Source organism: Parus major, chromosome 10 (assembly GCF_001522545.3).
Source record: "Parus major isolate Abel chromosome 10, Parus_major1.1, whole genome shotgun sequence".
Classification (NCBI taxonomy): domain Eukaryota; kingdom Metazoa; phylum Chordata; class Aves; order Passeriformes; family Paridae; genus Parus; species Parus major.
The window spans coordinates 9,984,139-10,009,682 of record NC_031779.1 but is presented as its reverse complement, the minus strand read 5'-3'; the positions used below and the strand labels follow the sequence as shown (position 1 = coordinate 10,009,682).

General features: G+C 37.4%; 1 protein-coding gene and 1 long non-coding RNA gene across 4 annotated transcripts in view; one reads left to right on the top strand and one right to left on the bottom strand.

Moving 5' to 3' along the window:
• Nucleotides 1–10,341, top strand: part of LOC107209252 — a 30,901-nt gene extending 20,560 nt beyond the window's left edge. The window contains exons 6-9 of the long non-coding RNA XR_004498977.1: nt 2,668–2,856; nt 5,456–5,617; nt 6,827–6,978; nt 9,051–10,341. This is a non-coding gene — a long non-coding RNA (uncharacterized LOC107209252). The remainder of the gene's footprint in view (nt 1–2,667; nt 2,857–5,455; nt 5,618–6,826; nt 6,979–9,050) is intronic.
• A 100-nt stretch (nt 10,342–10,441) lies between these two features.
• Nucleotides 10,442–25,226, bottom strand: DTWD1 (DTW domain containing 1). 3 transcript variants are annotated; one of them, XM_033517088.1, is made up of 7 exons: nt 24,433–24,893; nt 22,678–22,956; nt 21,538–21,681; nt 20,406–20,679; nt 16,419–16,644; nt 16,085–16,172; nt 10,442–10,721 (listed from the first exon to the last, which is right to left on the bottom strand). In XM_033517088.1, the coding sequence occupies exons 1-7, from the start codon at nt 24,484–24,486 to the stop codon at nt 10,530–10,532; spliced, it is 1,257 nt and encodes a 418-aa protein (XP_033372979.1). In that variant the 5' UTR covers nt 24,487–24,893; the 3' UTR covers nt 10,442–10,529. The 3 variants fall into 3 exon arrangements, with proteins under 3 accessions (XP_033372979.1, XP_015494129.1, XP_015494130.1); XM_015638643.3 differs by lacking the exon at nt 24,433–24,893 and adding an exon at nt 24,908–25,226 and having other exon boundaries at nt 10,451–10,721; XM_015638644.3 differs by lacking the exon at nt 10,442–10,721 and adding an exon at nt 11,729–11,829 and having other exon boundaries at nt 24,433–24,891.
• Between the last annotated feature and the right edge of the window lie 318 nt (nt 25,227–25,544).

Sequence of the window (25,544 nt, the reverse complement as noted above, 5' to 3'; positions counted from 1 at the left end):
ACCCATTGTCTTACAGTAAATATACATAATTTTGGGAGTAATGACAAAAGAAGGAAATGTTTAAGAGAATTAATGGAATTGTGAGAAGTGATGATAAATTTTGATGCAACCTCAGGTATGTCTGTCTGTGTCCTTTGCTTTTTCCTTTGCATAGGACCAGCTCCTTTCTGCCTGATTTGTCCAAAAAGGAATGCATCTCCCAAACAAGGAGAAAGCTTCATCAGCTGATGACATTACTAGATTAAATCTTACCTGAGGATGGGTTTGTCATGCTGATTAATGCTCCACAGTTACCTGTCTGTTATTTGAGCATATTTTTATAAGCTATCTAGCTGGTTTCCGAGTCATAATTTGTGGTGAAAAAGGACACCCTGGACCACAATTTAATATTTTCACTGATTAAAGATAAGAAATTTCATTCTAGCATTTCTCTAGAATGCTCCCCAAAACTGCATGTAGTGACAGTTTGCAACTACAGAAAAGTAAGAGCTGGGAAACCTATGGAATAGATAGAATGTACAGCAATGGGATAGGTTCTGTTTATTGGAATACGAAAGGCTACTGACACATTAAAGAGTTTATGGGGTAGTTTTCAAAACAAGACTGGGAAAAGCAGATAAATTAGACAACATAATTTAGCATGAAGTTCTGTAGCTCTCAAAGTAAAACAAAGGTAGAATTTGTTCAATAGCTAAGTAACCCAAAGCTAGGAGGGTGGTCTTGGCTAGCAAAATGAGTTATATGAGCAAGTAAAGAGCTGGATCCTGCGTGAAATATTAGTGCTACAAGCAGTGAGTAACAAGGCATATGTGCAGAATCAGGCCCTCTTGAAAAACAGCCCTCTAGGAAAACCATTCACTTATATGGACAAATATTTGTCATCCTTCTTCATTAGATCATGGAATCTGTTATCCCTAGGGCCAGGGAAACAATTTTATAGCCTTTTTGTTTTGTACTGTCCTTATTTGAGCATATTCCTTTGACTGTGCAATGTTTCATTCAAGAAAAATAGCTTTGCATTTCAAGTTCTAAAAACGTTCAGTCAGTTACAAAAGCAGCAGCATTCATTGAAGAACTTAATTCATTTGCTCAGGTACCAGTCTCTAGGTAGTTGAGAGTTTATCAGGAGACCATGATTACCTTTATTTGCTATTTTTAAAACCACCCTCAGATGCATTTCTTTACTATTTTTTAATCCACATCCAGATGCATGTGTTATTTGAAACTTATTAAATCAGAGATATTTTTTATTACAGGTAGAATATAACTGGCATTCATCTTTACTAAAGAAAAAGAAAGGAAGTATTTTGGGAAGACAGCACTCTGATAGTTATTAGACCTGAATTGTTTTTTACCTGTCCTTAAGGCTTCCAACATCCTAGAAAACTGTTCAGCACTTACTCTGGAAGATATTAGGTGTTGAATTTCATAAATTCTTTAAAGTTTTTCAAACAGTACCATCACTGGGGGAAAAATCTAATGCATGTCCTGGAACTTGTCAGAAGGTTACATAAGGTGTAAAAATCACTGAAGCTATCTTTTTTCTTTTTAAGTTGTCTTACAAATGAGTACTTGAGAGGTGTTCTGGGAAATCTGTATTGCTTGTGCTGCATCCTTTCCACAGGCCATAGTAAAAGCCACAGTGATACAGTCATACAGGTACTCTGTTTAACCCCAGATTTCCTCAGGGTGCAATATCTCTAAACTTGCTCCATCTCAGGATTGTTCGCATCCTTGTGTGACAGTTTCCCTTCTCTCAGCTTGAAGCCTTTGGGCTTAGACTCCTGAAAAGCCCATAAATATATCTTGCAGATACCAGCCAACATATGGTCTTTGGCCTTTGCAAATGTTCCAAGAATGTTGTTGAATGGTTATGATTTGAGTATCATGGATTTTTCTGACTACATTGTTTTCAATCATACTTTCAACTCATTCAGTGATGTAGGTTAAAAGACAGTTTATAATTTAAAATTGTCACCATGTGCTCTTCAAATATCAAATGGATGATGGCATGTTTACTAAATGAGTTCATGTAGGAATTTGAAAGAATTTTTTATATCAAAATATCTAAAATCAAAATGTGAGAGAATCAGAGCTTCATATGTACCTTGATAAATTATAGAAATTTTACCCATGAAGAATATAATGGCCAAAACATTTTGAAATGTGTGCAGGGCAGCACTAATCTAGCAAAGGTATTTTTTTCATTTTTCATGCTAAGTATTTTTATGAAATGGCAGAGTATTAAGAAATAAGCCTGAAAACCATAAAGACTAAGACAGTAATTGAGGCATTTAAAACTAATATTAGAAAACAATACATCAGTGTTGATGATAATTGAAAACATGTACTCAAATATATGTCAATGGATCCTGGAGCTGAATTGCTGGGATGCTAATTAGTTTCATAGTTGCTTGCTGAATTGGTGTCATAAAAAATACAGAAACCAGAAAATGTTAAGAGAGGAATGTGCAGAAGTCTAATAATCAAAAACGGATATTCACTCACAATGAAAAACAAAGAAGAAATCTTTCATCTTTAAAGACAAGCTATTTATTCTCAGTCCTTCTGGCAATTATAAAATAGTTTGAAGTATATCAGTACTAAATGGTTGATTTTTTTTCTTTGATTTTTGTGTTTTGGTTTTTTTTACCTAATGTATTTCAGCTCAGCTGTGTGCTGTGCAGGAGAGATGGCAAGACTGTTTACTCAGAACACTTCTGGACTGGGAATACCCCTGGTATGACTGAGGTGTCAAAGCTTCAGGAGCAAGCAGCAGTGGAAGCACAGAAATCTTCAGCAGAAATTCTGGGCATGGCTCTGGGTGACACAATGGGCATGTGCACTTCTTGTAAGGTAAATGTGCTCAATCCACAGCATCCTTGTTACTGGTTAATTTACTGTTCTTTGAGAAGATAGTATACTATGTAGACATTCAATTCCTAAAGGTGGCACTTCTGTCTAAGGGGTGAAAGATCTTAATTGCAGATAAAAAGTTTGTTTTGCTCAAGTTAAATATTCTGAAATGAAAAATTGGTGTTTAAAAAAGCACTGAAATAGTTAGATGTTTTTGGAACTTCCCATTTGTTTTCTTATATGAAACAATTTTCTTCTTATGAATTTACCAACTGCTCCAGGTGATCTGAATACAATAAATTTAAGCAAAAAGAAATATTTGAAAATTTTAAATTAGTTTTAATGCCGATTTGTTAAGGAGGACTTTGTATCCAATATTATGGAGGCCAATAGAAATTCTCATAAGTTGAGCCTGAAACTTGGTATGAGAGGAGAAGGCACTACTCTGCCAGTTTGTCACTTAGATCGTGGAAGTCTTTTAAAGCATCCAGAGCTGTTTTGCCTGCCTTGATTCTCTGTAGGCAAAATGTGTTTGGAAACTCTGGCGGGTACATCCACACAACACTCTCCCATACATGAGAAATAGTGACTTCAAAGGAGCTGTTTTGGCTCTGTTTCTTACAAGTTGTCATCCCAAAATGTTCTAGCAATATATTTTTGGAAAAGACTTAAATTAGGTTAAAATTTCCTATAACTATTATATTTCTAATTCATTGTATGAAGAGGAAAACAACATAAGTAAACAGTCCTTTCTTGCTCAATGGTCTGTTTATGTTTTTGAGTATGAAACACAATGTAATATTTCATTTTGGATCTAAATAATTTAATTTTGCAGGTCTTACCATTGCAAAATGAATTGAAATCTCTGACCTTCCTCAGCCTGTAGCTGCATTTCACAGTCTGGTTGGTTTGGCAGCCACAACTCTTACATGAATTGCCAAGTATGGAATTGAATATCCACACCTTGATGTTCACCCTTCTGCCAGTGTTCTCAAAATTGTGGTGTATCTGGACACTATAGGTGTAGAGTGTAGTTTCAGTGCTTCTTTAGTGACTTTTAAAAAATTGCTGGGTACTTTACTGTAGTCGGTCATATAAAATTTAGATTGCAGTTCACTAGAGGCCCTTTTCTGTTCTCAAAATCCAGTTGGCTCCTGGGAGGAGCCAGGGCATAATTACCTTAGGACCTTTACAAGGGAAACAGTCTTACACAATTTAGCTTAACAGATTTGGTAGGACTGGAACACAAGGAAAAGGAGATTAGTGACTTTGCCTTTTGTGTTGATTAGGAGAGATGGTGATGTTGGTCTCAAAGATTTTTTTTCCCTGAATTTGCTAAACAGTGTTTGTTTAACTGAGAATCTGACTTAGATTCCATAGAGCTTTATTCCTAAGACTCATGTGAGCAACTGTTTTCTAGAGGAATTGTGGTAAGAGATCTTTTAGGTCCCTAAGTAGTAATTATCTCCTACTGTGAAGTTATAGAGCTATTCAGATTTCATGTTCTGCATAATTGCTGTCCAATTTGATATTACAGAGCAATCATATCAAATTGCTTTTGTTTTCTCATAATTAACAAGACTGATAGAAGGAGTCACAGACCGTGACAGGAAAAGGAACTGGGGCACTTCCATTCCTGAGAATTCCTTCCAAAAAAAATTCCTGACATTTTGTCTTCTGTCTGAAATTGGTGGATCTTTCCTTCAGCTAAACTAATCACTAAGAAGACCAGTATCTTTGTTATTTTTATTCTGTACCATACCCTGCTTTAATTTCTAGTGCTTTAGCATTAAAAATATTTTAGTGCTAAAGGCAATACACCATTAGAGCAGCCACACTCACTTCCAGGTGTGCTGAACTCAGGACCATTTCTTCCTTGGGCAGCACTAGCTGGCTTGCTGACAGCATCCATGGCTAGTATGATCCAAGCTGCACCCCTGGATTAGTATGCACTCTTGGTGTTACAGGATTCTCCTCAATTATGGTGAAAGTCTCCAGAGAGCAATTCTTGAGACATTTCATTGCAAATATAAGTTTTTTGCACGCACATCCAGCGCTTGCTGAGTACTCTCCACAAGGGAGTCTTGCATGTCAACGAAAAATATTGGCATAAACTATGAGGAATCAACAAAGCACTCTGCAGAATGTTTATCTAGCCCTATAGAAATTCCTTAACAAGTCTGCAAGACTTCGTAGGATCCCACAAACCACACTGCAGAGATCCAAAGCTTTCTAGCCAGCAGCAGTGCTGTAAAATAAGCTGTGGATGTTTATCTAGTCAGATGTATATGTAACCCTAGCCATTGCTGCAATTGTGGATGGGTTTTGGAAAGAAATAAGTGAGTAAGGGTCTTGTCCTGCTAAGTAACAAATGATTTCAGCTCCTATTATGCCTGTATAATCTTTGAGCAAAAATTCTAAAGGCATGTTTACTTACATGACCAAATCCAATGGAGGTCATAGGTAACAATCTTCCTCTAACTGTGTGATTAAATGAACATTTATTTGCTTTTATTTCATTTAGTAAATATTTTAGGAATGATATAATTTCTTGAGATATTAGTTAAGTTTTTATTTCCCTTATGTGGTACTATACTAGATTGCAGGGGGTGACAGCTGTAGGTGGAGCAGCTATGCCTGTTACTCAAATACCAAGCAGTCACTCTGGCTGAGCCTTGTGTGCAGAAGGTTTTCTTGACAATTGTGGGTGTCTTGATTGGTTCCTCTGGATGGAGCTATCCTGTCATGCATTATGTGTGCGGTAAGGAAATTCCACTAGTTTGTCCTCTTTTCTGTGTGAAAAAAGACAAAAAGCATCTAGTCAGAAAATTTTTAAAATAAGATGTTGCAGGAGATTGGATGACTGGACTGGCTATGTGACAGAATTTTGCTCATACTGGTAGTATAAAAAATGAAGTTACAACAACTGGATATATATGTCCGGTGGGTTTTCTAGAATTAAAATTTGGCAAAAAAAACTCCTAAAATGCCAGTGACAGCAAAGAAATCAAAATATGTCTGGATTGCATGATGTGTGACACTGTTGAGATATCCAGCCAACTGACGGATTGCAAGCAATATATATGTGCTAGGAGAGCTCTTCCTCATTTTTACCCTTTTTAGTTGCTTCTTTACCCAGAGCCAAGCACTTCTGCATGGCACTTCACTGAGTGAATGTGCCATCAGTTCAGTTCTGGCTGGTCATACCCTGGGTATGGCACTGGCACTCACATGTTGGCATGGAGTACAAACCAGTGGCCTTGAGACAGCTGATTCCTTCTGACTGAGGTGGTGATCTTATGCCACAAGAGAACTGGCACAGTTTTGCATGACTTCTAGCCCTGCTGTATGTAAACAGTTCCTCATACACTAAATCTGGAAGCTGAACTTTAAAAACAACTAGAAAAAACAATACAGCAATGTGATTTACTTGTGAAACTAGCCATGTAAGTTAATATTCTATAAAACACTAAATGGCCTTCACTGAAAGATCTCACCCAGCAACTGGCTTTGAGGAAGTGCGAAATGTGCTGTTTCATAACATGCAAGATGGGAGATGTTATTTAAACAAAGAACATCTTTGTTTCACTAGCAAAAAAATGTTAAGGTAGTTTAGGGAGGAGAAGAGAAATCATTTAAAAATGTCTGAAAAACAAAGTTTTCTCCAAAGCGTATCTGAAAATCTGTTTGAAATGTAATTTTTATGCCAAGTGGGATCCTCAAGCATTAAAAAAGGAAAAAAAAAAAAAAAAGCAATGCAATATTGAACTGTTGAACCATTTCTGTATCAGCTTTGCAGCTTGTTAAAGTAAACTTTAATGAGCTGAAAAAGAATGCAGTCTGACTTCCCAAACAAACTACATGGGAACTTAGAGCAAATGAACAAATGAACTATTTATTTTGGGTTTCTTTTAATGGACTTGGAACTGTTGGTTTGACCAATATACTCATTTAATATATTCACATTTAGGCTTGATCTTTGCCAAATGTCACTTCTGGGTGGATATGGCACAGCATCTACAGCAGGAAGGAAACCTATGGAAATTGTTGCAACTTGCACTGAAGCTGGATTAGACCAAGTTATTGAAGAGATAAAGGAGTCTGATTCTATCATTACCCTGGGTGAGAATTCAGATATTTGCTGTTCAAATTACTCAACAGCACGCTTTCCAAGCTACCTCACGTCTTGAGTAACACTCACTATTTCACTGAAATATTCACTGAATATAATTCAGTGAATTAATTCTGAATATAATATCTTCACTGAAATTAATAACGTCAAAATCTTGTTCCCGCTTCCTTGAATCTTTCCAGTTCACACTTGTAATCAAAATACTAAAATTGTTAAATACCTTTTTTGTCCCTATATGCCACCTGTATCTCATCTGATATTAGCAGTCATTCCTTTCTTGGTTTTTCCCATAAATACAGATCCTTAAAATTATTAAGTCAGTTTCAGAGCATACATCTTGGTAGTACTACAGTGCTCATTCTTCTCTAATGACACAACATAAGGCAAAAGGGTTAATCAAGGCTCTAAGACTAATTTCATCAGGTTTACACAATTTGTCCTATCATGAAATTTTGAGGTTTTGTAGTTGATGTATATTCCACCTCCAATGTAAGTCAGTCCTGTTCTTTATGATTAGACCTTAATGAATAATAACTCACTTGATGTCTGTGAACTCTTCGGGGAGTTTCTCTCAGCTTAAAAAATAATGAAGGCCTTCAATGCAGGACTGGGGATAGTAGAAATACAAAGAATTTGTCACAAACCTAATTGGTTTTCGTTTTTTACTCTTCGAATTTTACTGGTTTATAGCAAAGAAATGTGAGATGAAGTCATTGAAGTTACTTTACTGGGCTTCCTTCATTGTGTTAATTCTCATTAAAAAGCCCTCCCAAACTTGCTTTTCCTAAAAATGGGTAACCCAGCACTGCCAAGATTTATGCAGGGTAATCAGCTATTCAGCCTGAGATTTCTCTAAGAATGGCAAGCTTTGGCCAACATTCATTTTCAATTGCAACAATAACAAAAAAGTTTGTGTCATGTTGTTTCAGGACAGTTTACTTTCTGTAGCATAAATATACATGGAAAATATTAATGGAAACTAGGAAACATTCAATTTTCATGCATCCCATCTACGGTACAGTATAAGTCGCTAAGTTGAATTGTGCCAGCTAATCATTCCTCTTTTATTATAAAAAATTGCAAATGCCTATGAAGGCATGTGGACAAAAGACAATGGTTCCAAATATGTAGCAGAAAATCCTTGAATATAATAGTTTTTGTACACTGGATTGCCTGAAGCAATTGAGCACTTGCTGTGTATCCAGCTGAAATGTTCTGCACCTCTGCTGAAACCCCAGGGGAAGCCTGGGTCTTCTGTGCCCTAAGTCACAGGCCTTGGAGGTGCTGTACGTCCCTACAGCTGGAATGAAGCTGGCTTCTCCAGCTGACCCAAGAATACAGTTGGCTTCTTTCAGAGGCAGCTGCATGCAGCCCGTAGCCAAATGAATGGGTCATCACGATGAGGGGCCTCTGAGAGGAGAGGGATATGGAAAAAAGAGAAGAGAATTGCCAAAGTGCCTCCCCCAGCAAAGCAGGCTGCTGTAGAAAGTAATGTTAAGTGCAGTTCATTTGGTATAGTCACACTAAAAAAATCCAACAGAAAACACTCAAAGTCCTAGAAATTGGTTATTAGTCAAGATGTTGATATACTCTTCCCCTGAAGATTAAATAATCAATTTTTTGAAGGGTCAGAGGCTTTACTTGTAATAAAATAGTGAATTTCAAGTAGAGTGCTGCATTATTTAAAATATACACACTAAAAATTCAATATTTAGGGTGTTAATGATTTTTTGTTTTAATTTTCACTCACTTAATGTCTCTTTTGGATTTTTTTTTGTATAAGTCCTAAATTTGTAAGGATGGCAAATATTTCCTAATATATTCAACATTGCATAAGTAAGGAAGGCTTTAAGAACTATGATAATTTCTCTGGAGATGAGCTGCAGCATTAGGAGGAAAGGCAAAGATGGCTCTATACTGCCTCTGCTTTTCACTTCCTTCTGAGGCTGCCAACTATAAAACTAGAGACTATGTAGGCCACTGACAGGTGGGGATCTGGTAATTTCAACAGCACCTTTTCAGATCTTTGAATCACCTTGCACTGGCCATATTTCCTTTGCAGAATTCTTCATTTCTTTCTCTGGACTAGAGCTGCTTTGCTTCACTGGACCCAGCTTTAATGGATGGGAGTCAAACTAGATGGTTTTGTTCTAAGCAACTATGCAGGAGATAGCTCATAAAGGAAGATTTACAAGCTGAGTTTAGTACCATGGGATCTTGAATTTACTGCTTCTAGAAGACTCAATGTTTTCATGATGTCAAATGTTTTCAGCTGACAATCTTGAAGTGTTTGACTCACTGTTTATCCTATAAACTCAGATTGGAAAAACAATATTATGTATCTGTGTTTCATAAACATCTGAAATAGGTATATCTCCATTGCTGGCAATGAAGATAATCTGCTTGTGTTGATATATTTGATGCTGTAAGTTTGTTGCCATTACATTTGCATTCACTTTAGGAACTTGGAAACAGCAGGGAAATCAGACATTTCTGTATTTGACTGTTTTTATTCCCTTCTGTGTTCAAAGTAGACCTATGGTAGCCCTAGACCTGAATGTTGCTCACCATGTAACAGTACACTAAATTCCTTTGGCTCATGCCCCTCAGCCACTTGGAGGGCTGTTGCAGAAGATAGAAAAATGGTACAGCCAAGCATTCTTCTCTGGTTGCCAGGCTCCTGGGAGGAATAGCCAGCCCTGTAGTTGAAAGGTCAAGAGAAATGGGAGCTCTAACATGGTGCTGATTTTAATACAAACTCTAGGAGACCAAACAGATGTACAGACAATTAAGCTTGACTTTACTGAGCAAACTGCAAACAACTTTGAAAAAAAAATTAAAATTGGTAGGCATATAGGTATGTTGGGCAGAGGGATTAGTGCTGCTTGTGCAGATATTTCACAAGCCTATTAAGAGTTCCTTGAAGGATTCAATGAGCACAAGGAAGACAAGGGAAATCTATTTGACACTGCTGGTGCTAAAGCTCTAACATAAACCTTGTATTTTTATCAATAGTGTTACTCTAGAAATACACCTTTCATAACCAGCATGGCTAGGGGTTTTAGGAATTAGAAGCAGTTTTTAGAGCTGTGTTCTACTATCTTAAGTGGTGGAATCTCTTGAACTACTAAAATGTTACTTCATAGTGCTAACAATGGATTGGGTGTAAGTGCAGTGCTTCTTACATGCAGAGCCATGGAACTGAGGTTCTGATCAGAACAGATACTGGAGGTTTGGCCTGTAATTACAGTGAGCAGTGTTGAAATGCTCAATGTGGTATAACATAATGCACGTCACCCTCAGATCCCACACATGTGCTCTATTTAGTGACCTCACCACAGCCTTGCGTAACACTGCCTCTTAAGTCTTAAAGTATTTGTTTTTATGATATCTTGCATAGAGAATGCATGAAAATTTTTTAATAGTTTTCATTAGCACATGGAACTGCCAAGATTGGATTCAAGGTTTGAACACCAACAGATGGATTTAATTTTTTCATTCAGATGAAACAACAAACTGTCATCATTTATTGTATGCTTGATTAATGTGCTTTGGTGTTGTCTTGATAACTTGAAGCAGTGGCTTTTCCTTTCATAATAACACATTTTGTAATATATTTCCTTTTTGTCTGAGATACAGACTTGGCTCTGGTCACTGGTACAAATGACACAGTAAACTCAGCAGCACAGGAAGATCCCAGTTCTGTTATCAGTAGCATGCCAATACTGGAACTCTGAAAAACAAAACAAGGTATTGAAAGACAGTGACAGTTTAGTACAGAGTTAGTTATGATATATTAATTTCTTACAAGAAAAGTGCCAACATATATAAACAAGAAATGTCTTTTCTAAATCATTGCCTCAAAGATGAATAAACAGGCACATGTTTAGCTGAAAATGACCACTGCCTATATCAAGAGGGCAGAACTTTGCAGAGGCCTAGAAAACCAAATTCTGACCATTCCCATCAGAGCATCTGTATGTTGGAACAGCTGAAATATTGCATGTTACTGTGATTGCTTGAACCTACTGGGTTCATTTTCATGGGCTTCAAAAAATTCAAGCATGTTTTTTTGTTTCTTCATTATTTTTTCAATGAATTCTTTTTGAATGAGCAAAATCAACTGAACCATGCCTACCTTAGAGAGCATTCTGCATTCAAGAGGTTGACGCTATAACTTTGTTGGCCAATTCCCTGGCAGCTGCTTCAGGATGGATTTTAAACCAGATTCCCAGTAAAAGTAAGCCATATTCAAAGAAAAGAGGAAGCTTTTGATGATGTAAAGGTTTCTTTGTTATATTTTTTTGCCAACACAGTCATGATAGAATAAAGTGCAAGCACTTTTGTATTCTTAACCAAGAATTAAGGTATTGAAAACAGGTATAGAGATCAAAGCCAATATTGTAACCACACTCAGATGCGTGTGAGGTTAAAAGACAAAAGTAACATCATCCAACTGCTGCAAGTAGACTGAGGTGTGCTACGTGACACTTCTGACAATTGAAGCTGTACCAAATTCCTTCTTTTTCTGCTGTAAACATGAAAAAAGGACTGTGGCATTGATTCTGCCCAAAGAAAGACGTGAACAGAAAAATGATACTGCATGTTTCAGCTGCATAGACTAATCACTAGAAAATGCAGTTTCAGGTCAGCTGAAATTCATGCTGCATTTGGCAAGCAATTTAGTCATGAAACTGAAACCTCAAAAATAATTTTTGAAAGAAATAAAACATTACGATGTTCTTTTAATACCGAATTTTTATTTAACATTAGGAAATGAAATGAAGGCTGAGTTTCAGCTTGAGCAAACTTCTTTTGCTGGAACACAAAGTGTTGGTCTTCTGTAGAAAAGACAAAAGGATGCTTTCTTAAATTTAAAGGAGTTTGATTCTCTTCTATCCATACTTATTAGTATCCATCTCCTAAGCAAATAATTTCAGAAATTGTACGAAAGCTTTTAGATTTCATGCCAGTTAAACTGGCTTATGAGCCCAGCTTCACAGATAGACATTTTTATTCAGAGGCAGAAATTACTTTTACAGGTAAGGGAAGCACAGTGCACAGGATCAGAGAAGGAGCCAGACTCAGTCCGGGGTATGTTGGTGGAGCACATTCTCTTCTGTTCACTCTTCTGTGGTATGTTTCTAAACATCCTATTGCAACATCAGTGGTCTGAGAAGTCAGCAGTAAAATCATGTGGCAACCGCACCAGCATTGCTAAAGTTAGACAAAAATTTCCACTTTCCATGAGGTGAAAATACAGTCTGCTGTCTGTTTTGCATTAGAGAACTAGTTCCCATCTCTTACTCTGAAACTTCAGAATTATTTCAATTTATTTCTGGCAGATAGGGTGAAGAAATCACACCACTATGAGTAATTTTACTTTAATGTGATATACAATCAAAATTTGACAGCATCTCATTTCTCTTCTGAATCCATAAAATGGCAGTTATGTGTGATCTTTCCTAACAGGCCAACAGGAAGAATGTGATAGATTTTTCATATAAACACTTCCTTTAAATGTTGATATTACCAAGTTTGATCAGTCACAATTAACATTCTTAATGACAGCATTGGGATTTTACTAAAACGGTGACCCTCAAGTCAAGGAATAACAGTTTAGGAACTATGTTGAGTCCTTCAGTACCTTAGTAGGTGACCTCATATTCTGGTATCAGTAGATCAGGAGTTTAACTGGCACATATTTTGATCTTGGTAGGAAAGCTTTCTTGGTGTTATAGTGCTGCAATCACCATTAATTTCTGTGTCCCAGAATACTCTGAGACACGAGTTAATAGCACCTGGGAGTGTATTAACTGCATTATAGTAAATGATAGGAAATTAATAGGAAGTTTCCCTTCCTCCCTCCTTCTCTTGGCACTTTTGAAGGTAGAGGTAGGTAGGATGGATTTTCATAGCATATTACATTTTATAGAAGTATGCTATAACCATCACTTATGTAGACTGATTTTTAACACATTCAGGCAAAGTACTGAAACACAGTGTGAAGGAAAGGTAAGAACAGATCCTTGTGTTACTTTGCAGTTGGACCTGAAGACTATGTGGAAAACCAGATGGACTCAAAAATTGCAAGAAGCAGTAGCAAAGGAATTAAATCAGGTAATATTAGAAGTGCTTTGGGAGGTTGTGCTGTAGATTCCAAGTTGGCATCTCTTTTCAATATCAATGTATCTTTACCCCATGCACTGACATGACCCTTTATTCAACCTTGGCTTGGATGACATTTCTGCTACCTTCCAGGAAAGGAATTGTTTTTTGCAGCAGCTCCCTCTCTTATTCATTTTGAGAAAAGGATTAAATACTCCCTCTGACCAAGCTTACAGGCATGCTAAAGTGAAGCCTCTTCATGCTCCTGGCCAAACAAAGAACAAAAATACCCACAATAAGCAAAAGCAGATGGCTTCAGTGGCAGGAAATGAATGAGCCAGACTGCAGGTAAAATGGTTCTCTGAACACATCGCGGAGGTTTGCACTGACAGGTTCTTTGTTATCTGGGGCCTCCCCACAGGAGGCCAGATGTCTTCTGTTGTGAGAGGAGATAGAGATGCTCTTCCTTTTCCTCCCCCTTTAACTTATGGCTGTTTAAGTTACTGCTAATGGAAGCAGAAGCCTGTTTTTCCCTCTTGGTCTCTGATGTTTTTGGAAACAGAAGAGATAGTGAAGGGGTATTCTGATATGAAAGAAAAGGCCCAGAACTGGCCTTTACCTCCCCATGACCCTCAATTTAAAGAACAGGGAGGTCAGTGCTGCTAATTGCACTTGAAAGGATTAACCACTTGATTGCTTTCATTTAGTGGAACAAAATTTTTCTTCAGTCTCAAAGCTGGGGAAATGTATCAGTGGTACTGAGATGCTTTCAGTGTGAGATGGATGACTTTGTTTGGCTTATACCAATATCAAAATTAAATAGAGGATGTAAATATTTTTATATATATTAGAGAAGGGGCAACTACATCTCCTGCTCAGACAGGACAGATTTGCAGAAGTGACAATAACCTCCTTCCTGCCCCCATAAAAGGTTATCAGAGGAATGGCAACAGACCGTAACCAATTACAGATATTAGGTGTGCCTCTGTCCCTTGGTATAACAAATTACTCTTGCATTACACTGAGGTTGCACTGGAAGAAAAAGAATCTGAACCCAATTCTTGGACACAGTGTGCCAGATTTAAAATCCTTTCTGTACATTAATTTCATCTTAGAGTTAAAACTAATTTTCTTTTGGAAAAGGTTCTTAATTCCCATTGTTCAAATAAAGTGAGGAATACAAAACTTAAATTTGGAAACAATTTTTCACCTTATGAAACTATTTTCCAAAAGTAACAAAGAACAGCTTATACAAGCTTTTATCTGACCTCTGCTTCTTAAATAAAAAACATGTTTTCAGGGAAATGTGTCTTGGAAGTAACTTCTCCTCTCCCCCCAGATTTTTCTCTCTGGTTCTTGTAAAACATTAGGTCAGTGGGTTCATTTTATTTTTGTTTGTTTAAAGTGGGTGAAAGTTTCCTTCTCAAGATATTATACTTGTGTGATTTAAAAAAAATAATTACAAAAATCATTGTTTAAGAAATACCAGAACAGATGGAAATGTCAAAAGACTATCAAAATTCATACCAAAGGAAATAACATTAATAATTTTAAAAAGCCAAAATAACCTCTCAATAAGAACCAAATGAATAGGCAGTGTTGTTTCAATAGCATTGAGACATGACTGCTGATTTTTCTCACTGCTTGGCACATGACCTCAATATGTAGGTAGATAGAAAAATTATCTCTCATTCTGACTTCAAGCCTGTGTTTCCTGTGGTGCCGTTATAGTTCATGCACATTTCATGTGCACTCACATAACATAATCAGCATTTTGTTCTGCAAATGGGGATATATTTTTGTTGTCCACTGAAATGCACTTTTATATGCACTTGTGCAGATAAGCATACAAATATGAAGTATGATGTAAGAGAGTATATTTGTATCTTGTGTTTAAAGCAATATTAAGATTTCAGTATCTTGAAGCATTAAAAATGCAGTATACAAACCAGCTGTTTGAGCCTGGATGGATTGTTGTGTAAGCATAAAACCATTTTCTTGAAGTATTTTCCAAGATGCTGTTTCGCACACCAGGGTGTGTGAATACCCTTCTAAAGAGTATGCTAGAAGTGATAACAAAAACTGGGATGTTTTACTTAAAAAATAATCTATTCCAGTTTTTCAGTCTGTCACTTTGACAAAATGTATTTTGTCTTAAGTAACACATTTCTGAGAATATTCAGAAATATTTATCCATCTTATATTGTACCTCAAATGAAACATTTTTTCTACCTTAGGAATATAAGTTTTATTAATGTATTATATGAAATATATTCATATAACTCTGCTCTAAAGTTGTAGCTCAGGTCTATTACCTCTGCCAGCACTGGCTGGTATAGCTGGTATAGCTTGGCAAAGCTACATTCAAACATTGTGACTCTGACAGCAGTGCTACACCTATGACAAAACTCCCATCAGCACAAACTCATACTTACACTGTTGTAATCTGCCCCTTTACTGCAAAAGGGAAAACGAGCAGATTCACAGCTTGCCTAATATAAGGAAGCCCTGTCAAAAATGTTGTGGTCAGAACCACCATCTTTTATTTTTGGTATCTACAATATGCCATAGTGACATTTGTTAGGTTAGTGCTCCCCCAAATAATGATATTATATAACAGTAATAAACAATTAAGTTTGTTTGAGTAAGTCTAAACATACCCAAGAAGCTGAGAATAATCCCAATATAAAAGTACATGAATGGTACTACAGGAATAATACGCTGTATAACAGTGTTTAAAGAGACCACTTTTTTATTACTAGAATAATTTTCCAGAATTAATCTTGAAAGTATATAATTCATATTTAATTAATGTGCTCTTTCATTCTGTATTGCTGCCACTCTCCTCAGCAACTAAACACCATCTGCTCATTTCAGTAAGCCTTTGATGCCATGAAAGTGAAATCAGTATTGCTGTGTAAACCACAAAGAAAACATCTGATGTAAGTATTAGTAACAAGAAAAGCCAGCATGCTAATTCCTTCTTACAGTTAAGAGATCACTCCTTATGGCAAGAGGGGTCAAGTCCTCCACTCCCATCTCAGGAAATGTGCTCATCACAGTGAGCACATCAGACCTGTAGGTTGAAGTACAGCAATATTTAGCAAAACGTAACTATTTTCAAATAAGTATCTCTAATCAGACTGCTCATCTGAGCAGTTCTACTATCTCAAGCATGCAGGATGAGGTCTGCAGCTCACTTCTGGACATTTATTTAGGGTACAGTCTATTTCCAAAAAAAAATCCCAGTTATGTTTGTGAATTTTATTGTTACAAAAAAAAAAAAAAAGTAGTGTCATGCACCAACAGACAGAAAGCTTACTCTTTTCCCACACAACACTTGGCATCTTTAATCAATGTGTACATAAATGAAAAGAAAAAGAGCAGATTATCATATTGTCCTTTGTAGCTCTCTTTCAAAATCTCCTGATGATAGTCCACAAGGAAATAATAAATTGCTTCTATTGTGGAAAGGTATGTATCTGGTTTTCCCTTCTGATGACGCCAAAAGCAAGTTTTCCTTGTCTTCAACTCAATTTGCAGTAACCCTGTCAAGGAAAAAGATGACCTAGATTAGACAATGTGGATTGGTGTCCAGAATGTTAAACAAGACTTAAGTTTTGTTTTCTGACTTTGCTTACTAGCCTGCTCAGTGCTTGCATGAAAAAAAATTTCTCTTTCTGTACCTCCGTTTTTCATCTGTGAAACTGATGCAGTAATTTTATCCTCCTTTTGGACCACTTTGGAATTTGATGAAGTGCTCTAAGTCCTAGGTTACAATCTTCATATCTGCAATTAATTACAGGTAATCCTTTCATTAAACAGCCACACACCCTTCAACAAACTGCAGTTGCTTCACATGGCAAGGGTGCAACCCACACCTATGAAGACTCATCAATGTTCATAAAATTTTTATTTCATCTTTTACAAAGTTTATACTTTTCAAGTGTAAAACAGGATCCCTCAGACTGTTAGTGTTGCTGAAGTGAGGACTACTTTCAACAGCCAGGAACTCTTCATTTATGCTTGTTAAATAACTGAAATTACTTAAGAATAAGTATGACAGCATCTCTTAATTAAATTTATTAGATAGTACAAGCATTCCCACATAAGATGAAAGAGGGAATTTGGTGTCTGTATGGCACAAGAAAATAATCTACTTATAGTCTCTGTAACTATTCTATTATTCCAATGAATTTTAAACATGTATCTTAGTTTTTATGTTTCCTAAGATGCACAAACTATTCAAAACTGAAACCACCTTAATGTGCTATCACTTTGTAAACAGGATGGGCAGTTGGATCATGAAGACTGGGGTCAACAATATCAGAAGCAGATTGTAAAGTTACCTTTTTTTATCACAATCTGATACTCTGTCTCATGGGACAGTTTAGTACAGGTAACAGTACAAAAACCTGTATGGTCTAAGAATTGCTCGGAAGTTATGGACGGCAAAGCTTCAGTAAAGTCCAAATTCAGGCTAGAGCCCAGCACTTGTAATTCTACACTTTTAACCTACAAACTGTGTTTAATTCTTTTCAGTGTAATTGCAAGAGGGATTTAATTGTTTGCTTTATAGTTAGGAATGTATGGTATCCTGCATTGTAGAAGAAATCTTAATTACAGCATTTAAAAAAAGCAAACCTGAATGGGAGAATCTGTCCCTGAATTTAAATGTTATTATTGGCATTTCAGAACCAAAGCCTCAAAACAGCATAGTCTAATTCTTACCTCTAATAATCCTACACATGTGAAAATTAGAATAGCAGTAGGAAACTGCATTAAGCTTATTGCCCTCAAGGATTTTCAACACTTGAATTCTCATCCCTAACCAAAGTGAAAACTTCCATCAAATCCAGCAGTGCTTCCACCCTAAAAGCAGTGAAGTAAAACTCAGGGATGATTCCTCCAGTGGAAACTCCCATAGTTGTGGTTTGAATACAAACAAAAGTTCACTGAAGGCAAGAGTATGGACACAACTGAGCTTACCACAAGTGCAGTATCAGTTACTTTCAAACACAAGATTTTAGGACATTTCATAAAAAAAATACAAAACCAGAGGGGGTTAAGGATAAAAGGTTACTGAGAGTGTTTCATCTGTGCTGTATCTGTATACAGCCAAAAGCAATGTTTGCTTTCAAACATGCACTGTTCATATGAAACCCCACAGTACTAATGTATCAGCTAATAAAATAGCTGGCTAATACAAAGCAGTTCAAGCTTACAGGAAAAAAGCAAAGCAGTCAGTTTCTTTAACAATCATGGTGATATTACCAATAAGCTTCATCACTCGTGTGAAAGTCATCATTAGCATTAGATTCAACTGTTTGTTTTCTGATCTAGGGATCACTTTTAATGAAGTACTTAATCCTAGGCATTACCAACTCTCATATATTTCCTGTCTTTAACTGATTTCGTTTTGTTTTCTAAAGATATATTAAGCACTTTTCCAAGATATAGAAGTATTTTTTTGTCCCAGTACTCTCAGCTTATTTTAAGATTGACATACTCATTTGCTTTCTCTTGCATCACACTTTATTAGATTTATTGTCTATGTAAATATAGGCTTACAAAACACAAGGCTTTTCTTTACATTTTCTTGGCTTCATTAATGTTTTCATTCAGTATTTCTTGTAACTTAATAAGTATGGCAATTACTTTTTATTTGGAATTATGAACACTCCTTTTTGAACTGTAGCATATGATGAATATTTTGTTGGATGATGACTTCATTTGTAATTGAACTAAAGAATTAAAACAGTTCTCCATTTTTCACGTATGTGCAACATAAAAATGTCATCAGTTTACGCCTAAAGAAACTCTGTCCCATTCATCTTGGAAGTGAAAACTGCAATCTCTAAAAGGGGTATTAATGCAATTTATATTCTTTATGACAAGTACTAAGGAAAGCAATACATGCATGGTCTATGCACACTGTTACGTCCAATGTGTGGATGGTTAAAATTCTGTGACTTGCATGATGCTATTAAATCTCACAGCAATCCTGAAAGGTGCTCAGAAACCCACGGGGCTGCAAAACAGCTGGAACTGAGATGTTCTAGAAATGAGAGAGTAGTCCACCAAATCAGCATTGTCATGGGGAAACTGGAAACCATTTAAGAGTTCCAAAGTAACACCAATTATGACTTTTTGATATATGCATAGGCTTCCGTGGAAATTTTCAGTTCCCCTGGCTGCCTGTTACTTTCCTTCAATTCATCCTCTTAAAAGAAGTTTCAAATGCCTAACATTAACTTGAAACATGCAATTCTTCTGTTCTTTGCAGTAATACTTCAATGTAGCTAATAGAGTATGTTTTGTGTTAAACTAAATACTTATAACAGGATTTTAATTAGCCAATACATCATACTAACATGTAAGATTCTTTAATAAACTGACTAGACAGCAAGGCAACATTCATCTTCCATGTAAGAAAGTCTGTGAAATTCCTTATAGGATACAGTGAGAATCAGTAGTAGTATATATGTGTGTATATATATATATTGCATATAAACTTAACAACCTGCCTTCCAGCTAAGTGCACTTTTTGCACTAATAAAAGTATTTTCAAACTCCTATTCATCTCAAAGGAAATGGAATGCTATTGCTAAATTGTTTTGTCTTTTGTGGTTTTAATTAGAAGGCTTAAATGTAAACTTCTTGTAAAGAACCTAAGACAAAACTTTTTGCAGAATTACCAGTTCCTGCTTTCAGAGTTGAAAGGGTGTGGAGGGCAAGCAGCCCTTCCCTTTTTGTCTAGAGTAGTGAGCTCATGGAAATGTCCATTAACAACTTCAGGAGAAAGAGAACCCAAGCCAGGACAAACCTGTGCTGAACCTCCTAAATTCCTCATTTACCTTCTTGGGGCCTGTCTGCCACCAACATGTACACAAATGGTCCTTTGAGTCTCTGGAAAGCAGAGCAGCCACCTGCAAAGGAATCTTCCTGGCTTCCTTCAGAGGCCATTAAAACTACTGTTTTGTAGTTTAGTCTGTTCACTGCCTAATGTGACAGCTCCCCTTCTCTGAGACTGTGGAAATTTGCTCCAATAGAGAAGTGAGAGAAATAAATATAAATGCTTTCTTAGTACTAGTATTATCTTTTTGCAAAATAAATTGTATGTCATGAAAAGTAACAGAGTCTGGCTCAGGAAGTATTCTACAGCCCTGGAACAGGCTGCTGAATTCTTCATATGCACTCAGATATAGGGTGCACATAAGGTTACATCATACTGAGGTCTGTTGTAGTCATACATCCCTTAATCATTTCTGCAGCAATAACATCTCAGTATCTACTTGTATTTTTTTACCTTGAAGTCGTTCATCAGTTATTATCTTGTTAGTTTGATTCCAGGTACTGTCAATAAATATTATCTTCTTCAGTCTAGTGCCTTCACTCCTGCTGCTTGAGATGCAGTCATTTGGATTCTTTTCTTCTTCAGGTTCTATTTTTGCTTGTTTAAGAAGTGGCTCTCTGGAACAGTCATCGTCACTAGCACAGACACCTTTCTTGGTGTACTTTTGGAGATGGAAAGCAATATCTTTTACTGAAACTGAATTGGGGCCAGGAAATATAAGTGCTATCTGAATAAAGAAAACAAAGAGATTTGAGTGTCAATAAAATCTAATAAAACAACAGGATTCGTTGTATTAAAGAACAGAAATTTTCTACCTTGTCTGTAAACATTTAAGCCAGGGCAAGATGAAACAGTATCTCTTAAACATATTCTGTTGTCTAATATAGTGTTAAATCCATGTTAAAAACATGTTAAAGAATTGAGATCATTAACAGAAATTTTTATTTAATGTTACTTCCATGCTACTCTCTACTGCACTCTACTAAGTCTTAACACTTCTGTATAAAAAGATTTTTCAGCCAAGACAATGGTGTCAGCCCTGAGGAAGTTCAAATGTCACTTATCACTGCAGTATATGGGGCAGGAGGGCCAAAAAAATAGCTTACCATTTAAATGAACATATACATGTTCATAGCTCACTTTTTTGTGCTCTATGCTATGAGAGACAAGAGTTGCATTTTAGTTGTTTTCCTCTGTCATAGTGGATGTTAGGAATTTTAAGGAGGTTTAAATACTGCAGCTGCTAAATATGAGCACAACATTCAACTGTTGTTTAACTTGCTCCAAGTTGAAAACTTTTGTTTATAGGCAAAATATTTCTTCAGGTACACAGTAAATCCAATTTCCATTATGTGAGGTGATGAACATAGAAAATTCAAGGTGGTTAAATAGTGCTGCAGTCTTTCTCAGCACTGGAGAAAAGGTTACAGTGCAGAACTCCGTGTTTGCGGAGCTGAGTTTTGAGAGAGCACAGGATGGACTGCACTAATGGAACAGTGGTTTTCTTCCAGCAGGGCACTACCACTGCAGGAGGAAGCTGCACCTCCCCAGCATAAAGCCTGGCTATCTCTAGAGAATCTCTTACTTCATGTCTCTTCTCTTCATATTCTGGAATGCAAGGGTATTTATAAATTGTAACATCATCAGGTGCCAGGAGCTTAGCATGCACAGCAGTGCTTTTGCCATCTGTTTCATTTGGGTGTTTAATAATGTCAATCTTCAAAGGTAACTAGAGCAAAAGAAGAAAAAAACAGTACTTATCATCATATTTATGAACATTTGTACAAAAACTTACTCAAAATTTGCGAGAAATTCCTATGGGCATGTAATTAAAACATCTGATAATTTTTGATAGGTTTAGAGCTAAACTAGAGACAAGTTAGAAGCAGCACCTTTTACATTCAATTTTTGCAAATACCTGTGTAAGCAATGATGCACTTTGGAATGCTGCCAGAAGTAGTGTGGTAAAATCTCCAGAAGTAAAATCAGTAAGTTGGTTGTGATCTTAATTTCAGCAATATAATGGTTCTAAATATGAATACTTATCACTATTAGGTATTTACCCAACTGTGAAAATGGCTATTTCAATGAAAATATGCCTAAGTTTACTAGGTCAAAATTCCAAAGTACTTCTAAAGTATTTTCATGATGCTTTCAAACTACAGTGTCTTCAAAATGCATCTTAGATCCTAACTGATTTTCCAAAATGTATTAGTCCTCTCTGATAGTTTCCCCAAGTATCTTAGCTGAAAGGCATTACACTATTTATATTTTAAGAGCAGTTATTGGAATTATAGAACCATGACATATAGGAATGTCTTTTACATTTCATGTAAAATTCACCCTTGGTTATGGACAAATTTTTTGTGTCCTAGCCAGAGCTGTTAGAAACTGAAGAATGCGCAAGAACACCATAAAGAATCTTTCAACAACTAAGTGAAAACACAGTTGCATGAGAAGCTGAGTGACTTCAGCCTACATTCTCATCTACAAGATACATAAATGTTTATGTGAGTATTGGAACATTTTCAGTGTTTGTACATGTAACTCCTCAAGTAAGAACAGTAATTTTATCTAACTATAGTTTATTCATACTTATAGCTATGTTCAAGATGAATGTCTATAAAGAATGAGTCAGAAAAGAAATAGCTGCAGATGGACTATTCTCTGTCCACAGTAACTAAAACCCAAAAGATGTTATAAAAAAATATTAAGAAATATTAACCTTCACAGTTGGAATTTCTTTGGTAGGGACAGTTTCAACAGGAACAAAGCATGTGTAACAATAAAACATCCTTGAACTATTGCATCGGGGGCATTTCGATCTCCCACTCTTTTTTGCCTTTTCCAGTACTTCCTGTGATGCTAACTGTAATTGTTGAAGTGGATTATCTTGAAACGATGATGGAGTCTGCAGTACACTTTCCAGACACTCACTATTTCTTTTTACTCCTTGAGTGTTTTCTTCATTTAAAAGGGTAGATGAATTTAAGGACATGGTTAGCTGAAAGAGACAAAATGTTCTTAAATAAAAATACAATTTTATGAACTAATCTGGTAGAAATTATTCTGTATTATCCCATTTAACAAAAAGATCTCATCAAAGAAGGTATTTCCTGCAACAGAAAATAATAAAATCATGTGATTCAAGAGATTTCAGGAGAGCATGAGATAAACAGCTGGAAAGAACCTGAGATCTGTACCCTTAGTGCGCAGATGCACATTCATTATCCCACTCACTTAACTCCTGCAGAAGTCTATTATTTCTCTGTTAAGATCTGTGTCTAAAAGTTTATGAAAACACTGGTAAGCAGCATTTACCTGGATGAGCAATCCCATTAGTCTCCAGCATGACTACTGACAAGAAATTATATGCCCACAGGATAGAAATTCATCAGACAAAAGTTAATTGTGCAAATTTAGATCTCCATCCTAAAATTTATTGTGTAGGGCCAACCAAATAACCAGAATGAAATCGCTCTTAGCTAGAACCTTGTGAAATAGAAGAAATTTTCCAGAAGAGCTTGAGGCAGAAAAGTAACAGCTAGAAGAGGGCTTTGCTGCCCTATGTACCATAGTAAGTGGTGACCCAGTATAGACTTCTGCAAGTTTGTGTTTATTTAGTACCACTGATGGATTTTTTTTCAGGCTTTCTTCAGGACAGCTGTTGTCTCACCCTCTGCAGCTGACACAGAATTGTCACCATGTACTGTGAGCAAGACATGAGAAATATGACCATGTGCCCACCCCAGGGCAGACAGAATTAGCTGTGCTATCACAACCCCTTCTGATTGATAACTTGGGGTGCTCTCTCATCCTCAGAGCAGCCCCCAGCCAGCAGTCTGCACAGCCTGCAGTAGTTACAAACTGCCTTTGGCACTTCGTGCTGCATCACTTGCAATGAAGTTATTCTCAGTATTTACTTTCCGTTAATTCAGGTTTACTTTTCCATGTCAAGGATCACACTTATGAAATGATGTAGCAAAGTCATGTTTCATGGATGCTAAATGCAAAAAGTAAGCAGGGAGCTTAGTCTCTCAGTCTGGCCTGAGAAAGCACAAGAAAGAATCCCAAAGAATCCAAACAGTCCTTGGTAAAGGACAACAATTTTAGCAGGAAACAGTCAAGGGGTAATGTTCCACTTAACCAATGGTGGTGGATGTGTTGCTTTAACGACCAATGAGAGTTTTACCTCTCGGACCTTCTCAAACATGTGTATAAAAGAAGATTAAGAATAATAAACTTTGCTCTCTTGGACAATGAAGCTAAGGGAGTCAGTGTTGTGCTTATAACCGTTCCTAATAAAGTGCAACAATGTTTAACAAAAACCAACAAACAGTAAATCCTGAAATGTAATCCAAAATTAAGCATTTAAATAAAATAAAAAAACTCAACTAAGTTTCCAACACAAAATTAAAATCAATCCCAGAAAAAACTATTATTTTCTGGTTAAATTAAGTATTCATGCATGCTATGATACCTTTCCCTCTGCCAGGTGTAACTTTTGAGGTTTTGAAAGGTCAAGGATGTCCATGCAAATAAACGCAAAGTATAATACGCATACGAATTTTCTATTAGTTTTCGGTTCGCTTTCAAGTTTCTCTGAAATAAAGCAAGTATACTTTACATCTCAGAGTAACCTGTACTATTATCAAGTTTCCTCAGGAAGCAGAGGGCGAGAGGCCCTGGAATTGGACATGCATTCCCAGCCTGCAAACTGATTCTTTTCAGTGTAATGCCTTGCACTCTGTGGCGCTCAACGGTGACACCCTGAAGCACTTTTGTTATCGATACTGACAAGGGATACGCTGTGGCCTCAAAATAATAACTGTGCCCAGGCTGCAGCACTATCCATAGAGAAGAGTATACTGCAGAAAATGACAGACTACAGTTCTAAGACCCAAATCTCACTTCAGACACGTATCTTTAAGACTAAATAACAAATCCGTCTGCACCTCATCTCCAAACCTCTGATAAATCACTGCTGATGGAGGGTACCCTCCACACTCCAGCTGCAGTTCTAGGACAATTCAGAAGGCCGGCCGGCCCATGTCGGGGGTTGTGTAAAGCTCACGGAGGTGCCATAAGCTCCCCCTGTGCCGCTGCCCGCCGTCAGCCAAGCGCGGTGAGCGCAGGCCGGCTCCGGAGCGCCGCGCTCGCAGCTTCTGCGGGCGGAGATAGCGCAGGGCGGGTACGGCCCTCGGCCGCTGCCTCTGCCACCGGAATAACAGCGCGGTTCTGCCGCTCGGCCGCGTCCGGACGGCCCCGTCCCGCCGCCGCAGCGGCACCAAGGCCCTGTGGGAGCAAAATCGCTTCCTACCGCGGGCCGCCCGAGCCCGCCCCGCGCAGAGCGCGGCCCCCCCGGCGGTGCCTCCTCTCTCCTGCCGCGGAGCTCCGAGCCCGGCTCCGGTCCCCCCGCGCTGGCCGCTCCTCACCCGCCGCCCGGCGCGGCTCCCGCGCGACCCTCGCACGGCCCGGAACGAAAGTGCCGGGCTCGGCAGCGGCGGGGAGGCGGGGAACGGAAGCTGCCCGGGGCTGAGTGCGGTTCCCGCAGGGCCGCCTCTGGCCGAGGTGTCCGTGTTTGGCTGCGAG